Here is a 19,103-nt window from a genome sequence, read left to right as displayed (position 1 = left end):
AACCGGGGAGCGTTAAGTAGTGTAACAGACTCGGCATCGCTGGCAAAAGGAATTTTACTACTTTCTAACCACAGTCGCGGGCTACAATTAAACCTCCATAAACCTCGTCGTAACTTTTTTAAAAGCGACCGGCTGTGCGATCACGCACACTCCGTTCCCTTCGGTTGCTGAACAAAAAGTCCGCCATATTGCATTCTTAATGAAGCCCTGGGACGATACGGGTACCGGCGTCTTCCGGTCGACCTTAAAACCTCCTCGTCCGGTCGTGTCACTCATCTTCGCGAAAACGGATCATCTATTTCGAAAACTACAGTGGTCATCAAACGCGCATAATTTGCGCGGCCTAGATGAACTTTAGGACGACTTTCTCACAAACGTACCGTAGCTAATGACCGGTTACACGTAAAACTTTCCTTTTCTTTCAGAGAAAAAAAACTAGCCAATGTCGATATGTTATTCACAAACTGTCCTAGAGCTGATCGATTCCGGTCGATATACCAAGTTTAGCGTGACGTCAGAACAGAAGACAAAATGTTCGTCGTGTAATTAATAACAAAACTTTATTTCTTGAAGTATACAAAGGGAACAGGCGTTGCCTTCCCATGTAGGTAGGTCCCTTTCGTAAGCTTTCTCGTCGGTGTACTTGTCAAGAGTGACGTCCTTCAGCGGTCATGCCAACGGCTAAGGAATTGTCGGATAAGTTCACATAATGCTCGCCGAAGACCTCGACTGCTCGAAGGCAAAGGCAGAGCGAAAGGAGTTAGAGAAAACGAAAAGAAGAAGAAGAAGGCGACGGTTAAGCGGGAAGGTTGAGGAAGGAACCCTGGCAACACGGCATGCGGGACTTTAGCGGAGACTGACATTTACGGTTCGGAGGTCGACCTAGCGCCAGTAAAACTTGAGAAGAAATACAAGCGAAGTCCACATCGACAGTTAAAGTCATACGCGCGAAAATACAGCTAGGCTTCTATGAAATACGACGTACTTGCCCACCTAACTCTGGTGAGCGAAGCCACCGGGGTCCACCCGAGATACGCGTCTCATTAATGAAGGTGGCCGCGTCTCTTACCGATCAAAGATCGCGATCGATAAACAAATTCTTTACGCAACACTGACAGGATAGTTCATGTATTTGCGAATGAATGAGCCATTCAGTCCCTCTAGCGAAATTATATCGAATCCTATAAGCATGGGAATGTCTTTATTTTGAAACGGTTAATGCAATTTTTCATGCATTATATGATAACGATGTAATTTAACAAATTAGCACATCGTTATACGATGCACAAATCATTTTTTCCTAGATGACGAATTTATTTATTTAAATACAATTATATATGTGAATTTAATAAAATCTATATTGCTTGCAAAAGTTTTATTAGGGCAGATGTAATTAACATTAAAAGAAAACGAAAAACTACAATTTAAAAAATATTAATTAAATATAGAAAACTTTTAATAAGAGTGTGATAAATCAATCGCTTATCCTTTAATATTCGGAATGAAAAGTTAACGTAGTTGTTAGGTCGAGTTGAGGTTAACGTAGAGTGAATAGGTATTTCAAGTTTCCACAGTGATTTTACGGTCTGTCTTTCCCTCCTGCCCATCTAAACCCTCGTCAAGGGTGGTAGCGCATGGGTGGAGGTACGAGAATCCGCGAAGCACACTTACTAGCAGATGATAAACTTCCACCCACCTCATCCGCAACCGCCGCGACCGTTTCCATTTTAGTTATATGCCAGGATGTGTCTCCTCTCCTTAGACCACGTTTACGACTTCTCGAGCAGTCACTGTTCGCCTTGGGATCTGCTTAGATCATCCGCTGGAAGAGACCCTTTATCGACGAAAGCTTTTCTTCTCAACTATGTGGGTACGTGCGCAGACTGGTTCCTCTTCGCGAATTTAAGAAAGAGCTTAACAAACCAGTCAGTCAGCCGTTTTTATAAAATTATAAAGCATTCGAACAAAATAAGCGATCTTAGTTTATATTACAATCGGTAATCACATCTAGTCTAATTTTTGTTCGTGTATGTTCAACACTAGCTTAGCGTTAAAGTCGTATACAACTTGGAAATTTTTATACGAAATATGTTGTGACTTTTATGATTTTTAATCTTTCATTAACCCCTTGAGTGTCAGGCAAGAAAAACGCTTGTGTGCCAAGAATGCTATCAATGACATAAACTTATAAATATTCAGCGACCTCAAAAACATTAAAGTATGCATTATCAGTTCAATTGCTGCACTGCAAAAGTGATTTATTGGCGTTATGAAATATGCGGGCTTTTCCGTCATGAAGCACTTTTGACCAGTTTTATTTTGGCGGATTTTTCCGTCATTGACACTCAAGGGGTTAATCATTTTGTATAATAAATACAAATATAATAAAAACTATCTTATTATACAGATAGTATTTTATCAATATAATTAATCGTAGTCAGTGACGTTAATCAATGAACGCGGTATTATAATATTTTCAAATTTTATTTCTGTCGATTCCAAAGTTTGTTATTGGTGGATCAAAAATCTTTTCTCGTTACATCATGTATTTTTTAAACTGTCTGATCAATAAGCTTCAATAAGTTAGTCCCTTACTGAGGTTCGTCGAATTACCTGGGTACAGAAATCGTTGAATGGGAACAACGTGAATATATGTGAATCATTGGGACATAAGTAATGTAGATTACGCAGCTGAGGATATTGTGAGGCGGTGTAGCTATAAATCATATTTTTATGAGACACTCTATGGTTGATCAAAAGAAAAGGGTCTTTTGGAAAGAATGCAAATATAAATTATAAACCGAAATCTCCGACTCATTAGTTCGCTTCTTTTCCTTTTTTTCTTTTTTAAAACTATATTATTATTATTTTACTATTATTGTGATGATTATTATAATTATTACTGTTAATAATATGGAGAAGCTGCGTATTTTGCGTGCATATTTTTAAGATTTTTATATATAACTTTAAATAAACTTATACACTAAATTTCTTGCAGTGAAATCTCACTCCAAGAGAGTGAAAATACAACCACCCTTGAAAAAAAGTGAAAATATTTCACTTCTTGAAAAAGAGTGACAATTTTCACTCTTTTTAGAGTGAATTTTCATTTCAAAGGAGTGAAGTCTCATTCCAAAAGAAGTGAGATTTCACTGCTTTGAAGTGCAAATTCATTCTAAAAAAAAAAGTAAAAATTGTCACTCTTTTTTAAGAAGTGAAGGATGATTGTATTTCCACTTTCTTGGAATGAGAATTTTATATCTATAGATATAAAACTTTATAACGTCTTAAAATACGTGCAATTGCTGCGAGATACATTTATTAATATATCATTCTTTCCTTGACGCATAATGATACATAATAAAAGGGTATCACAGTTTTTTCTAGAGAAGAATGTCTAATGAATCGGTAAATGCGTTAGCAACTTAAAATACATGCAAAATCTTACATTTATAATGTGCAGTGATTGTCATGTCTGAAAAACTATATAAAGTAATTGCAAATACGGTCACGTATAGACTGTACGTAGCACGATAAATTTACGTCATTCGAGGCAGCTATTGGCTCTCGTGCTATTTTCGATCGATCATTGAATATTTCTTGAAAGCCCACATCCACTTAACACGAATAGATCCTGCGTTCGTCGTAACGCACCGTTACAGATACGTGTACTTAACAAAGTGGTTGGCACTTTGACGAAGTAGTCGCTCGTAAAAAAAGACCCAGGCGCGGACGGTTAAAGCCTCATGAAAACGAGATGAGGAATCGTGTACCGGCACAAATCCATGAGCTCTAAAGCGAGACGAGAAGAATGTGTATTGCAACACGACCAGGAACGACATAACGCTCGGTCTCGCCCCTGAAACGGCATCAAAGTAACTGTCGATCGTTAGAGGGATCGTTTTACGAGTGGAAATAATATTCCAAGCGTCGTCAACTGGTTAAATATGTGTAACAATGATGGACGACTACGACTATACCATTGCACGCGTATGAACGAACTCGGTTTCTTTTATCATCCCACTCAAAAAAATTTCTGGTTGAAAATGGACGACTCAAAATTTTCTGGTTAAATTGATTAGAATTTAGTTGAGATAACCGGAATTCTGATTGATATAATATCTTTGATAAAATCTACTAGAATTCTTATTTTTACCAGAATAATTATATCAATCAAATTATATCAATCAGAATTTAGTTATCTCATTGTCAATTATAATTCTAGTAGATTTAATCAGAAAATTCTGATTCGCCCATTTTCCATCAGAATTACTATTTGATCCAATCAGACCGACTTTGAAAACATCTTTCGTTAGATACCACGAATCTCTTCTCAGAATCATTTTAATCGACTCCTTTGTTTGCCAATGTTTCAATTGTGTCTAAAAGATTCATTAATAAAACGTAGTTATGCTCCAACTTGAAAAAGAACGCACAAAAAACGTAAAAGTGATTTCGGCGAAAATACAATTACGCGGTATATAGGTATATTATCGCGAAATCACCGGCTTTTATAGCTTCGAGGAATCTACAAAACTTGTAAACTATCGAAATATTAACTAACGGATGTGCCAACAATACGGAAAATAATTTCGAAAGCAAAACATATCTGATAGATATACAGAAGAGAACGTGATAAGAGCAATGAAAAAAAACCTGGTTGGATTATATTAACCGTTAGTTAATATTTCGATAGTTTACAAGTTTTGTAAGTTCCTATTGTAGGTTCCTCGAAGCTATAAAAGCCGGTGATTTCGCAATAATATACCTATATACCGCGTAATTGTATTTTCGCCGAAATCACTTTTATGTTTTTTGTGCGTTCTTTTTCAAGTTGGAGCATGACTACGTTTTATTAATGAATCTTTTAGACACAATTGAAACATTGGCAAACAAAGGAGTCGATTAAAATGATTCTGAGAAGAGATTCGTGGTATCTAACGAAAGATGTTTTCAAAGTCGGTCTGATTGGATCAAATAGTAATTCTGATGGAAAATGGGCGAATCAGAATTTTCTGATTAAATCTACTAGAATTATAATTGACAATGAGATAACTAAATTCTGATTGATATTTCTAACGAAAGATGTTTTCAAAGTCGGTCTTTCTTTTGAGATGTGAACTGGGTCTTTATCGCCACTACTCTTTCGGGATGTATGTCTGCGAGACATGTTTTACGAGGCGACCAGATTTTAGTGTCGAATGATGTTTTGCTTGGTCAAGCTTTTTAGTATCTATCTTGTACCGCTCTTTGTTTACAAGTTATTGCTTCGTGTATCAATCAGATAAAATAAAAGACTCAATCGAAATACCATACGGTTATAGATCAAATTAAAATAATCGACTCCTTGATTTTCCAGTTTCCATGACTTTATATCTTAATCTGATTAATCTGCTTCATTTATTTGTATTTATTTTTTTAAACAGATTTTTTGAAATTTTGTTGACGCATAACTCGCAGCGATGTTGAAAGTAAAACGAAATTGTAATGGATTGCCATCGAAAACATCATGATCGAGATTTCACCAAACAGGATTGATTCGACAAAGATATCTGATCTAGGTACCAATGCGTCTAGACTTTCGAAAAAGTCTGTTACAACCTGCTATCGTAGCGGGCAGGAAACCGGGTCTGCCATTGGATGCACGTATGAAAACTAAGTCCGGGTTTCATTTGACTGGCTTTACGAGGGAGACATAAAATGGATTTTACTGTCGGCTAGTTCGCCAGTTCTCGAGTTGGTAACATTGCTTTAGCGAACATAATATACTCCTCCGCGTCCTTGTCGCTTCTTCAGTCCTTTCCTCTTTCTCACCCATTCTTTTCTCTCTTGCCATCTTTCCGTAGTGGATTTTGTTTTACGGCGGTGGACCTCGTCCGCCTCCTTCCCCTTCGCATTCGCGACTCGACGATCTTTAAAGCATCGCGATAAGTTTTCTCTCGTCGGTCGTCTCTTCTCGAGAAAACTTCTCGAATGAGAAATGTCCCGCTACCAGATTTAATATCCGCTGGATAGGCCGACATGGCAGTCGTTAACTTTTCTCCAGGCTCCATTTCTTAGTGGAAACCTCAGCGGTTTCCGGCATTCGGTAATTTTTTTTTGCGTTAGTGTTAGTGCCGCGTTGTTGTTTATATTGAACGATTGGATTGGGTTTGGTTTCCTTAGAATCGTTTTAATAAAGACTTAAATAATAACAAATTTATGATAACCTGGCTAAATACATTGTTTTTATAAATTGTTTTTATAAATTTTTGATAGTTTTAATAGACGGACATGTGTAAAACTGGAGGAAATTCTCGAGGTGTAATATGTACAATAAATTAAATACGGTAATAAACTGTTATCGCAAAGAAAAATGCAAATAAGTGGTGTTTTCATTGATGATGTCACCATAAGTGCAATACATTCTTGAACGTAGTTGAATATAACGCTGCGTTTTTACATTGCATGTCAAGTCGTTTGACAAACGTGCATTTACGTCAGTAAATGTTGTCAGCGGCAATAAAACAACGCGATTTACTCGGTATTATTACGAATTTCAAAATAGCATAGATAGATATGTCTATATATTTTTTATCCCCTCATTACAGCTGGTACTTTAATCACAGCTGGCAATTATACTTCTTTTTCCTTTTACAGATAATATACAGACGATAATAATTAAAAAGCAATCGTAGATCACAATTAAATCGGAATTATTACAATTTTGAAAATAATGTCATTTTTAATAGAAGGATGTGGAATTACGTATCTAAGTAGATAGAGTCCGCATTAATACGACATCTCATTGGTTTTATTACATTTTCAAGCAAATTGATAAACTACTCCGCTACTTCTTTGAATCTCGGAAACTGTGCGTCGTAGAATTATACGTGATACGTTGCGTAAATCTTATTACATAAGACAGAATCAATTTATTTACGTTATTATTCCCGATGTAGATATGATCTCAACATCTGACAATTGTTATTGCGATTTATTCGCAATAATTATTTTATGCTTAAATCCTACAAATTGGGAATAAATATTAAAGACAAATGTGCGAACAAATGTGTGCCTAAAACTTCGATCCAAATTAACAAAGTAAAAGGAAAATATTATAAAGAAAAATAAGAGGATGAGATGTATTCTTCTTTATTTGGACATGTCACACTTATTATTTATTATTGATAAAATAGCGATATTTCTCGATGATATATTAATGTCTTATTAATTAAAATTAGAAAAAATGGATATTATGACAGGTGAAATTAGAACGAACATGATTGTTTAAGAGATCTTAGAAATGAACGACATTATTGTGTGCCTATTACTATTACCATCCAATTTTTCTGCTTTCAGATCGACCGTTAACAATCAATGAAGTAAATCGACGAGGAAAACGTGTAAGAACGTGTAGAATCCAAAGAAAATCGTGTCGCCTCCAAAGTGATAGAACGATTGTCGGAACGAGCACTGAACCTGACTATCAATCATTACCGACACGTTTCGGACATCGCTTCGCGAGGTGTGCAGTCAACGCTGCTACATATTCAGTGGTCCGAACAAATCGCAGTCAATCGAGAAATTTAAAAAAAAAACTCGCGAAAAATTATTGTATCGATTTCACAACAAGTTCCCAGACGTTTTCCGTTCTTTGCTTTTAATTCCCGATCGAGATCGTGATCCCTAGTGAAAGGACGAAAAGTTACCGCTTCTCTACGAACACTCTCACAATGATCGACGCCATCGCGATAACAGATCTTTTGCGGTAAGATCGTGGATCGAACGATCGTGGATCGTCATGCGAACAAGATCGCAGAGCGTAACCCATTCATTTTTCAAACGATCACTCGCATTTCCTCGGCAGGCGAACGCTGAATTGTATACAATCGCCGCGTTCGGATTTTCGTTTCAGGCGAAACGAAATCGACGGACCCTGACGTTACGCATGGTAAAGCAGCTCCCGCAAGGCAGCTTAATCAAGCATAATCTCGGAGACTGAGAAGACCGCGACATACCGCTTCTGACGTCCCTTGAGCTTGTCCGGCGAGTTCATGTACCGCGTCCTCACGTGTCTGTCCATTTTAAAATTCGGTGCGAGAACGCGATGGCAAGATGCCGCTGCAGAGAAAAACGACCGTAAGTGCGACAGGCATCAAGCGAATCGTTAAAAAATCTATCCGATCATAAGCAATGGTTGCGTTCAGCAGACTCAACAGTTTTGCAACAGTTTTATGATTGTCTGCTGAGATAGGACCATTCTTCTAGATCTAAAAGTATGATCCAATTAGCGCGAAGGAAACTTCCAACAGTTGCAAAACAAACGTTCTGCTGAACGCAGCCAATGGTTTTATTCGTTGGTTTCTCCACAACGGCGCGGATGGCCAATTTTGCGTGTGGAAAATCAAACACTGGATGATGGCGTTGGTCGAATTAATCAATGACGGATACAGTGATTTTGATGCTTTCTGCCACAGATGTCTATACTAATATTAGATTGCTAACCTCTGTGATTTAAGCGTCAGAAAGTGTGTGCGGCAGGATATCCAATTTCAGCCATGTTCGACCGCAACAAAATGGCCGTTTGCTTGTCAGGCACAGCTGTAGCGGCCAACCTAAGCAATCTTAGGTTAGTGTGCTTGGCAAGCAGGCAAGCAGCAAAGGTCTATTTAAAAATTCTCTCAAAGATATATATAAAAGAATATAGATAGATATATAAAAAAAATGTATGTTAAATTTGAATTAAAACATTGCAGGAGAAAGTAATTATATCGAGGATGGAATGAAAATTTTTGATCTGAAAGAAGAGAACATCCAAGAAGCGAGAAAACAGAGACTTAATGTATCTATAAATAAACGCTTATGTATTATTTTATTAATGTACCAATAAATGCTTAAAATATAGAAACAATTTTGAACATTGGTTGAGAGATTTTTAGATATAAAATGTCTTTCAAAAAAATTATTTTTCAATGTAATCTATTAAAGTCAGCATTAATAAAACATTTAGAGATGCAGGAAATAATAATGAACAATAATTTTAAGTGCTCGGCATTGTAATACTTATTTACTCGAGAATACGTTCTCGAGCAAATACTAACGCGTCGTATACCGGCAACAGCGGCAACGGAAACACACCGACAATGAAATCGCATCTATAATATAATATTAGTAGAAATCACATCTATGCACTAATACACATACTCGCCGCCATTTTGTTGCGGTCGAACATGGCTGAAACCGGATATCCTGCCGCACACAGCACATTGGCGACTGTTAGCAATCTAGTATAGTATAGACATCTGTGCTTTCTGCTTATTCATATATATTATATGTATATATGCTGACTTGTGCTGTTTTCTCGATTTAAATGTGTTATTGAATATTATTGGAAGATACGAGACTTACAGCCACGCATGATCGAGCACATGGTAGGACATCTATATTTCAATCATAGATCGATTACGTAATACTTAAATTTATTCGACAAATTTTTCAAATTTTTCTATTTCTCAAAAAAGCGAAGAAAAATATCTCTTTCTGTTAGAAAAGGTTCGCATAAGTTAAGGAATCACCTTGGCCAGGAAAAGAACAATGCAATGTGTAAAGAAACAAACGTTATATATTTGCAGGTGAAAGCAAAAATCAATAATGATAATGAGTATATTTAACAAAAGAGACTAATTCGCAAACAACAGCTTTATGATTGTAGATAATTATGAAATAGCATTGGTTCAAATCAATTATGAATCTTATTGTGGCAAGCAAGAAGCGAGTTTACATTAGAAAATTAAAGAATCTAATATGGTTGTCTCAAGTGATATCGAAACGGAATACTTAAATTAATTTGATTATAGTGAATAATACCTCGCTAGGTATACGGAACAAACTAAGCTTAGGAGTGAGTTAAATATTATGCATTGAATAATTAAGAATTGTAATGTCAAGCTTAACGTATAACCAAATCATATGCAACATATTGAATTGTTAAAGTAAAGAACATAAGAGTCAATTTGATTATACATAAGAAGCATAAGGCATTATACATAATGAGGCATGTGCAAATTATATCAGTAACAATATCATGGTACAATACATTGAACAAATCATACATGAAAGCAAAATACATCAAACGTGTGAAATGCATGGCAACAGTGATAGAATGAAAATAATTGAGCACAGTAAGAAAAATAGTCAGATCATGAACTTATCGATATAATAACGTCACGAGTACATACATGAGCAGCTCGCAAGTAAACTCATCAATGCAACATAGCAATGAACTACAGCAACTAACAATTTATAAGGATTGATTCTGACTTTTTAGCAAGGAAAATCATAATGTGCTCAACTACGCAAATAAATGTATATTGCAGACGCTAACGGAATCGCTTCAGTAATGAATTCATGAGCGGTAATCTTAGGTTTAATGCAACGGTCGAAACAGCATTAAAACAGTGCTCACTGTCCTTGTCTGCGCCAGGTCCTACGCCGTTCGTGTGTACTTACGCGTACACTCACGATTCAGCTTCAAGATCGAATGCAAGTTTTTAACACTTTTTTAGATATATTCATGCAAATCGTGTTTGTTCAATGCTCAAAAATCAGATACGTGACATTTTTTATGCTTAATATTGTAAAACGTAATGGCAACAGCACACGATAGATAAAATGTCGTCCGACTGTTATGTGTCGTACATGTGCATGGTTGCATTGTACATTGCCAAGGACTTTCCATAAACGACACAACAGTCAGCCGACACTTTGTCTATCGTGTATTCTTGCCTGAACAAGTATCATTACATCGCAGCAATTAACGTGAGTAAATCTTTAATCTTGATAACGAGTAAAGCAATTAATCTTGGAATATCATGAATTAATTCAGTCCATATTAAAATTCTTTTTTCGCGCCGTATACGACGAATTATCAACCGCTATTCTACGATAATTAAAATTTTTCATACAAAAGGCGAGCGCATCTGCGCGCAAAATCGGCGGATGTGTCAGACGTGCGGTGTGGTGCAATGAAATAGCCGCTCAAAAACTGGTCGCTTCAGCTTGCGGCAAATTAATTTACAAATAAGAACACTAAAAAACACTGTCCCTTCGATATGCAGTCTCATTCCCTTCTGTTTGCTTCTTTTCTCTTGCCTCTGTCCCATCTCTCTTGCTTCGTGCGAAACACGTTTCAAGTAACAATTTGATGTATAGCCCGATCGAATATTACCATAGAATACTTAATGACTTGTTTCCGTAAATGAATTTGCGTTTCAGTAATGAGCATGTACGCCATACTGTGTCAGATTTATCATCATCGTCGTTAATTTGTAACAGAAGAATTAATTTGCATATTAACCAAGCTTTTATGGACACAAGATTTCGCTTCAGAATTTATATTTTATGTTTAAATTTTATAACTAAATTTTCTTTTGATTCATATATATATATATATATATAGGTATGTTATATCTTTTAGTGGAACTTTCTATTTCTTGCTTTTAGTTAAGCTATATAGTTAAGTTAAGCTTAGAAATTTAGTTAGAATTAATTCAATAATTAATTATATATATATACTATACATATATATATATATACTATACATATATATACAACACATAACTATTCTCTCATTATACATTTCATATTAGCCATTAGGTATTAGAATCTAGGCATACTACTAGATATTTTTCAGATTCTGCCAACACGTTTTGCATAAAAAACACCATTCTGTTTTCGCTTTGCGAATGTCTGAATCGTGAAGAGAAATTCTCACGGACACTATACAGCGACTGACTTTTAATTAACCATTGCACGTCATTACATAAAGTGGACTCACTTTGTGCAATCCTTTTGTTATGTGTGAGACTCGCGTCAGATGTTCGTACGAAGAAAACATACATGGCCACCTATTGGATGACGCCGATATCCTATAATTTTCGGCATCTTGGCATTTATTATATAACTCGTAATTTTAGTTTAAGGCAGCTTCGCCATTGTTATACGTACGATTAAAGAAATGCAATTGGAGTGCAACACTCACGTCCGCTTTATCATGTTAAATCATCCAGCGGGGAAACGAATAGACAAATCGAATTGCATAACGCGATCTGTTGCATTTGATAGAGCAGAAGCTTCTATTCTTCTACGCAGATCTTCGAAGTTACATCAAATTCGTTAAACAATATTCCGTTCTTATGAAACTAGAACTGTGAAGTGTTAACATAATGGCGTTAAGGAGATCCTAAAGCCGTCTGTATTACCAATTCAATAGAACTTACATACCTACGATTTACGTGTCATTGCTATATCAGTACACACTACTACATCAGTATCACACGCACACATACATACAAATTTTCTAACTATAATTTTTTATATTAGGTATCTAAGCCTAATTCTAAGAACACGACATTGTTTATTCATGTAAGCCTTAGTCCAAATCAAGATTGTTTCATACATGCAAGTTTAAAATTTATATATAAAGCAAGTATCGTTGCGAATCGACATCAGAAGCCGATAACAAAACTGTAATTTTCTAACTTTTTTTCGTTTTTGACATAAAGTCAACCGATTTGGACTACACTATCGTTTATACTTTAATTGGAGAGAAGAATTTGTAAATCCGTATAAGGCAGTTATAAAAATATTTGTTTGAAAAATAATCGATAAAACAGACGACTTTAGCCCCTTAAACGACGTGCATTGTACTCATGTATCCGTTAACTTTGCGTATGAAACATGTGTCTATTGTGGGTCGCATATATCTGCACGTACATATGTCACCTATGCGTTAAGTATGCGTGCGTATGTCCGCACGCAAAGTACGACACGTTGAATTCTTTGAACTTCTTAGAAAACAGGACTCATCCATGATTTTCCTACATTCTCTGTTGTCGGAGAAACTAAAAAAAGAATTCGTATCCCTTAGAACAATTATGATTAAATATCAGTTTCCAATTATATTACAATAAAATACTTATCTTATTTCGATACTTTTTTCTGTTTATAAAATATTCGAGGAATTCGAAATTAAGAGGGAAGACAACTTAATTTTTAATCGGTAATTCTATTATCTTTTTTGTCTGACAAACTTTACCGTGATGTAACGCACGTCTTGTATTTTGAATATTAATGTCCACACGTCTCGCTGAGATAATCCCTATATATTCGTCGGTTAATGCACTTTTCTAAAATACACGATTTTAGGGATTCGACAATTTCAACAGCGTGAGGTGCTGCGCTGAGGCGCTCATAGCAGATTCGCTCGACTTTGCAAATTTTACATATTACCGCCATATTTTTCTAAGCAATAACTTTTAATGTAATCATAATATAATGTATCGTATAAGTGTATTTGTTAGAGGCACACATCTTTTCACTTTAAATAGAATCACTTGCGCCGTATGAATAAATGTGCGCATGTTCGAATCTAAGCGAGTGACGAAGATTAAATTATTGGTGTCAGCGATGGTGTTAATTCGACCTTCACATACCTTTATCGCGTTCGTGATATTTATCCTTTTTTTTTAATTATAAGTACTTATTGAGGAACTTATTCGCAAATAACTTTCTGCGAAGCCAGAGCTCTCTAAAAAGATATAGTTTTTAATTGCTGTTTAATTGCTTCTTTCTTTTTCCTAGGAGTTGTTTGTTTCAATTGAAACGACCGAGGGGAGGGATAGTGTGTTTAATATTTGACGTGTATATTCAAATAGAGTATTTCGTAGCACAAGAAGGGTCGTAAATTCTCTCGCGGTTGTAAGCTGGGTTGTGGAAGAGAGTTCTTTTTTGAAATGCGTCGTTTTTTGATCGAGAAGACCCTTCTAAGCATTATTTTACACTTGATAAGATTTTTTTGTTGGAATAATCGTAATAAACACGTTTTTTAATAATCAATAACTACGTACTACATTAAGATACTTCATTGAATAGTTAATCTAAAAAGTTATTGTAATTGTGTATGCGCTATAACACGACTGCAAAGTTATTCTCGTAACGAATAGTGTTATTTTGGCTTTTCAAAACCTAGACCTAATGATAAAAGACACATACGCAATTCTCAAATTATTTAAAAAACTTAAAAAAAATCATACATCAGCACTCATATTTCCGCAAGAAACATCGATTTATACGTGAAACCGCCAGATCGCAAAGATCACAGTTGTTTTTCGTGTCTTTGTTTTCGCATCGAACAATGTCAGATTGATATTGCTAAAATGCAAAAAGCGTGAAATTTTGCAAATCTTTTTGTTTAACCGCTCGTAATCACTGACAGTTAAGGAAAAGGGAACCCGGGATATCTACTTAATACCACATATTTACTTGTTCTAATTAATTTGGCTTTGTAGTTATTTATCCAACAATTCATAGAGAAAGATATTGTATGTCGGAAATAGGTGCGGTAATGACAACAATCTTAAAGAATGATTATGATTATGAATGTAATGAAAATGGAATGACAGCTTTGCATGGAGGAAAGTAAGAAACGAAGTATGGAGCGTACGCATATTGTTGTCTATTAAGTGTTATGTTATACGGCATATAAATAAAACAGTACTACTATATATAATGATAGCGACGCCTAATGCGGTTAATCTTTGAATTTCCTTTTTATCTAGAAAATTTTTATATTTTGTGACCATCGAAATTTACAGATGCAGATCTCTCCTCTAACATATTATTGTAAAACGTTATTCCGTATCTTCGACTCTTTTTATAGCAATAACGCTATAGAAAAAATTAAATTATCGAATAATTATATATCGGCAAATGCAGGTAAGTATTGTACATATTTTCATAAGTTTAATTTTTTGCATGTTTATATTATTTGATATCACTTGAACTCAAATGGAAAGTAGGTTTTATAAATGAGCTTATCAAGGATTCAATTAACAGGAATTAAATTGCATGTCAGAATTTATTTTATGAGAATACAAGAACTGGCGAGTTTATCCACTTGGCGATAACTAGTATGGATCATTCAAAAGAGAAAAAGAGAGAACGATAATATTTATTTCTTTTATTTTGTGAATGGTGGAATCGCCCAGCTCGTTCTGCAACTCTACAGGAACGCGCATACAGGACCGATAAAATACTGATACTTTACTGCTCGCGTTAAATGATTATAGTAATCACAATGATGTTTTTTAACGTTTCGTTGACGATTGGTTTTTTCTTTCTGCGAACGTTTTTTTTATGCATTATTTCGTGGCCTTGACTCCGCAATTTCCTCGTTCTTCGATCAATGCTGCAATTATTCCCGATTTAAGGCGACATTAGGAATTATGATTATATCCTTATTAAAATCATCTCTCCTGTAATATTATAAGCTTCAATTTCCTACCGTATTGTGATCATATTTACTGCTACCGTTAAACATCTTCAGTGTGCGTTCGAAACTTTCGCGCGATGCATCCAAGTTGATTATAGGCTGAAGAGAGCAAGAGAGGTTGCTCTATAACGGGAAAGAAGAGATCGCCTGGTTACAACTTGGTATCAAGATTGGAGAATGTTTTCCCGGATAATACCCGTTATGAATAAATATCATTTATAATATCACTTGCTAACAGGTAATATGCAAATATGAAAGAGTATAGTAATCGCGATATCAAAATCATGTATTAATATAGTAATCCTTGACAAGATGTTCTAGCGAATTATTAGATTTCGCTAACATGTATATAACCGCGCTATTTTATTTAGAGGTAATTAAAATTTTCAGAATTCTGTAATGTTATTCCATGAATATATCAGTGAGAAATGAAGTCGTGCATCGATTGATGTTATACTTCAAAACTTCATTTCGTCGTTACTTTATCGTTGAAATATTAAATAAATTGTCAAAGCTATTCTACAATAATAGCTATTATAATGCGGACGTCATTCAGCGGAGATATCCACAATGCGGAACAACGTAATCATCTTGCGCGATCGTGTTGAAAGTGAGCAATATATATAATCGCACTAACACTAACGTATCTCGTAACACCAGGTCCTATGCAACGATTTGCTTTTGGTTTAGGAGCGAGTAAGAGTCACACATTTGAGAACTGTATTCAGCAACTCCAACTTTTTCTTCCTGCCAGAAGATCACACCTACTATTATGGTGCATTCAGCCGAGGTAAAATATCCGATGCACGCAAGCAATCATTTCAATCGTACCTCACGAAACAAAGGAGCACTTTACAACGATCTTCGCGTTCCTTTTGATTGTAAAAAAGATTCCTGATGGGTACACATCCTGCGTGCGTGCTGAAAATTGTTCGAATGTAAAAGATTGGAAATAATGAGAAAGAGAGAGAGAGAGAGAGACCGCGCTATTTACTGCATCAGAAGGTTCGGTTGTAGCCTACCATCAATGGTACCACCACCGATGCCGAAGAAATGTAACTGTTGCGCTTTCTAATATACATTTCTGAGATTTCTTTTTTAAGAAAGCAATACATGAAGGTTATGCTATATAAAAACGTCACTTTGGGAATGTCTCAATGTTAGGTATATAAATGAACATATAAATGTCTATAGGACTTAATATTTGCAAAATATATTTTTTTTTGCAAATATCCGTAATGCAAATATTATTTGCAGCTATTCAAGATAAAAAAAAATATCCACATATAGAATATAGAATATGCATAGTTTTAAAACATTTTGCGGCAGGAGCCATATTTTTTATTAAGTCTTTTTTATTATAATCTGTATTACATATTGACTACAAATAGGTGTTAACAATATATATTTTTTAAATTCATCTATATAATTAATTGGATCTATTCAAGTCTGCTGCATCACTAAGTATAATATTTATTCTTTAATTCTGAGTTTTTTCAAATAAATTGTGTAGATGTGTGTGTGTGTGTGTGTGTTTTGTATGATAAATATATGTATAATTACATGATATTCGATGTATTCAATGCATACAACGCATTCTGTTATTATTCTTTCTCTAGTACGCTTACCTAATTCTCATCATTATACGGGGATCTATTCTAATATAGATGAGATAAATCAATTGTAGGATATTATCCGTTGTTATTACTCCTAATAGTTTTTTTTCGTCATGAAATTACTCCCAGTATCCATTCTCTTCATCAAGGTCACCAACTTATCTTGTTCCTCTTGTCTTTCCATCCCCACCTTCTTCCGATCTATCTTGATCCCTATCTCCCGTCTGTCGAATGCATATACTTCTGCCGACAGTTATGTTAAATATGTGCAATATGGAGATACCATCACTAATTTTTTTAAAGATCATGTATCTTGTATATATATTTTTAAGTATAGCAATTAACTTTTAAAAAGGAGGGGAAAATTTGTAAGAACGGCAATCATTCTTTTTTTCTTAAACGATTTATATATTTATATGTTTCGAAGTACATATAGAATCTTCGATGTTAAATTTTTTAATTTTTACTAAGGAAAAACTAATTTTTTAATTAAGAAATCTATCATTGATAACTGAAAACTTATTTACTCACTCATTCACTCATTTCTTCACAATATTCTCTCTTTCTCTTTCTCTCCCTTCCTCCCTATCTCCTTCTTTCCCTCCTTCTGTCTGCAGTATTTTAAGTGTAATAAAATTTATTACTTTTACGGCAATAAAATTAAAATGATACAAATGTCCTATAGGAGAAATCATTAATCACAGAAATAGTTTCAGTTTGACTTGTATCGCATTGTGTAATTCCTTGATGTTCCTGCGTATGCAGATTCGATGTAACAACCGGCTACGGCCCATATACAGTAAAAAAACGAAAAGAAAAAACTGACCGCACCGTTCGTGCGAACATTTGCCAACCGAAACACTCTGCTGTGAGATGAAACACACTGATGTTGTAGGGCTGAATAATTCAATATTGACGGCGCACTTCTTGTCGCGGATTGTACGTGTTTATGTGACAATGTAGCTGCAATTTGCCCATTTACCATGCAGGGCAATTCCGTATGCATTGACATGAACCTGTGACAAAATGTAAAGTTCTCGTTTCGGCTGTCCTTTCTGTCATTCAAGAGTTCTTTTTTTCCTTATCTGTGTTCTCCACATTCTTTCCTTATACTTTTCGCTAGAAAGACGCTAACGCAGGAAATCGGAGAATAGAATACATAATTATTAAATTACAAGTATATTTTGTGGCTTCGATCGCTAATTTTTCACATATTCACTCATTGCTTTATTTATGATACTTTATTGTTTCAGTAAGCCGGTAGTTTTTGAAACAACTAAATATTTTAACATCGTTCTTATTATTATATTATGAATGCGGCATAAGAATGTTAAAATATGGCTTAACTCGTAAAAATTAAGAATTTTCTTTCAAATGACTCGCTCTATGTATGCCTCGTTCTTTTAAAGAGTTATATTATGCGTGATATATAAATCAGATAACCTTTTTCAAATTTAAATAACGAAGGAAAAGCAGGTAATACAACTGCATAGTCATGTGAATGAGGTTCACGAGGCTTTCCGAATAGCATGTTACTTTCTAATTCTCCGCAATTGCAGTTCTGTATACATGTATGTGTTGCCGACACAATATGCAAGCATAGAAGGAATCACCCACGCCGATTATTTTTTATACTTTAAGCTCCATATTACTGTGCACTTCACTTTTTACGATTTACATATGCGGATATTTTTTCGTTCTATGTAGACTCAAAGAACATGTTTAACGAAATGTCAGAGCAATGCTATGGGAACATCATTCATACAATTAGCTATTATTCTTTTGCAAGCGATTTAAAAAAAGCGTGTTAAATTTCGTTTATCAAGAGACTCAATAGCGTTTCACATCACAAATACATTTTTTCGTAAAATACTCACTCTTTCATGAAACATTTTAGCATATCTTTTATTAAATATAAACGAACAAATTGGCTTCAATGAACGAATTTAGTTACATTGTGCGTTTAATATAATTTATCGTCAGACAGAAGAAAAGTTAACAAGAGAAACTTGACAATGTATTCTTAAGAGAATAGTAAGATGGAACGTTTTGGTATATAACTTGATACGTGTATGATGAATGCTATTAAGAATTATTTTAAAATCGAGCCATTAGATTGAGTTATTTTAGCTACCCCCAAACGGAAAAGATGGCCATAGGCATTTAGAATGACT

General features: G+C 34.9%; 1 protein-coding gene across 1 annotated transcript in view; it reads left to right on the top strand.

Annotated features, from left to right (window-relative positions):
- The window catches only part of dsx (transcription factor doublesex), an 84,413-nt gene extending 76,243 nt beyond the window's left edge, over positions 1-8,170 (top strand). The window contains exon 6 of the mRNA XM_018461811.1: positions 7,342-8,170. Coding sequence (XP_018317313.1) covers position 7,342 — 1 coding nt within the window. The 3' untranslated portion in view covers positions 7,343-8,170. The remainder of the gene's footprint in view (positions 1-7,341) is intronic.
- Positions 8,171-19,103: the final 10,933 nt, after the last annotated feature.

Source organism: Mycetomoellerius zeteki, unplaced genomic scaffold (genome assembly GCF_001594055.1).
Source record: "Mycetomoellerius zeteki isolate Tzet28-1 unplaced genomic scaffold, Tzet1.0 scaffold128, whole genome shotgun sequence".
Taxonomy (NCBI): Eukaryota; Metazoa; Arthropoda; class Insecta; order Hymenoptera; family Formicidae; genus Mycetomoellerius; species Mycetomoellerius zeteki.
Note: the sequence above shows the minus strand (reverse complement) of the source record. Positions and strands in the feature narration are given on the sequence as shown.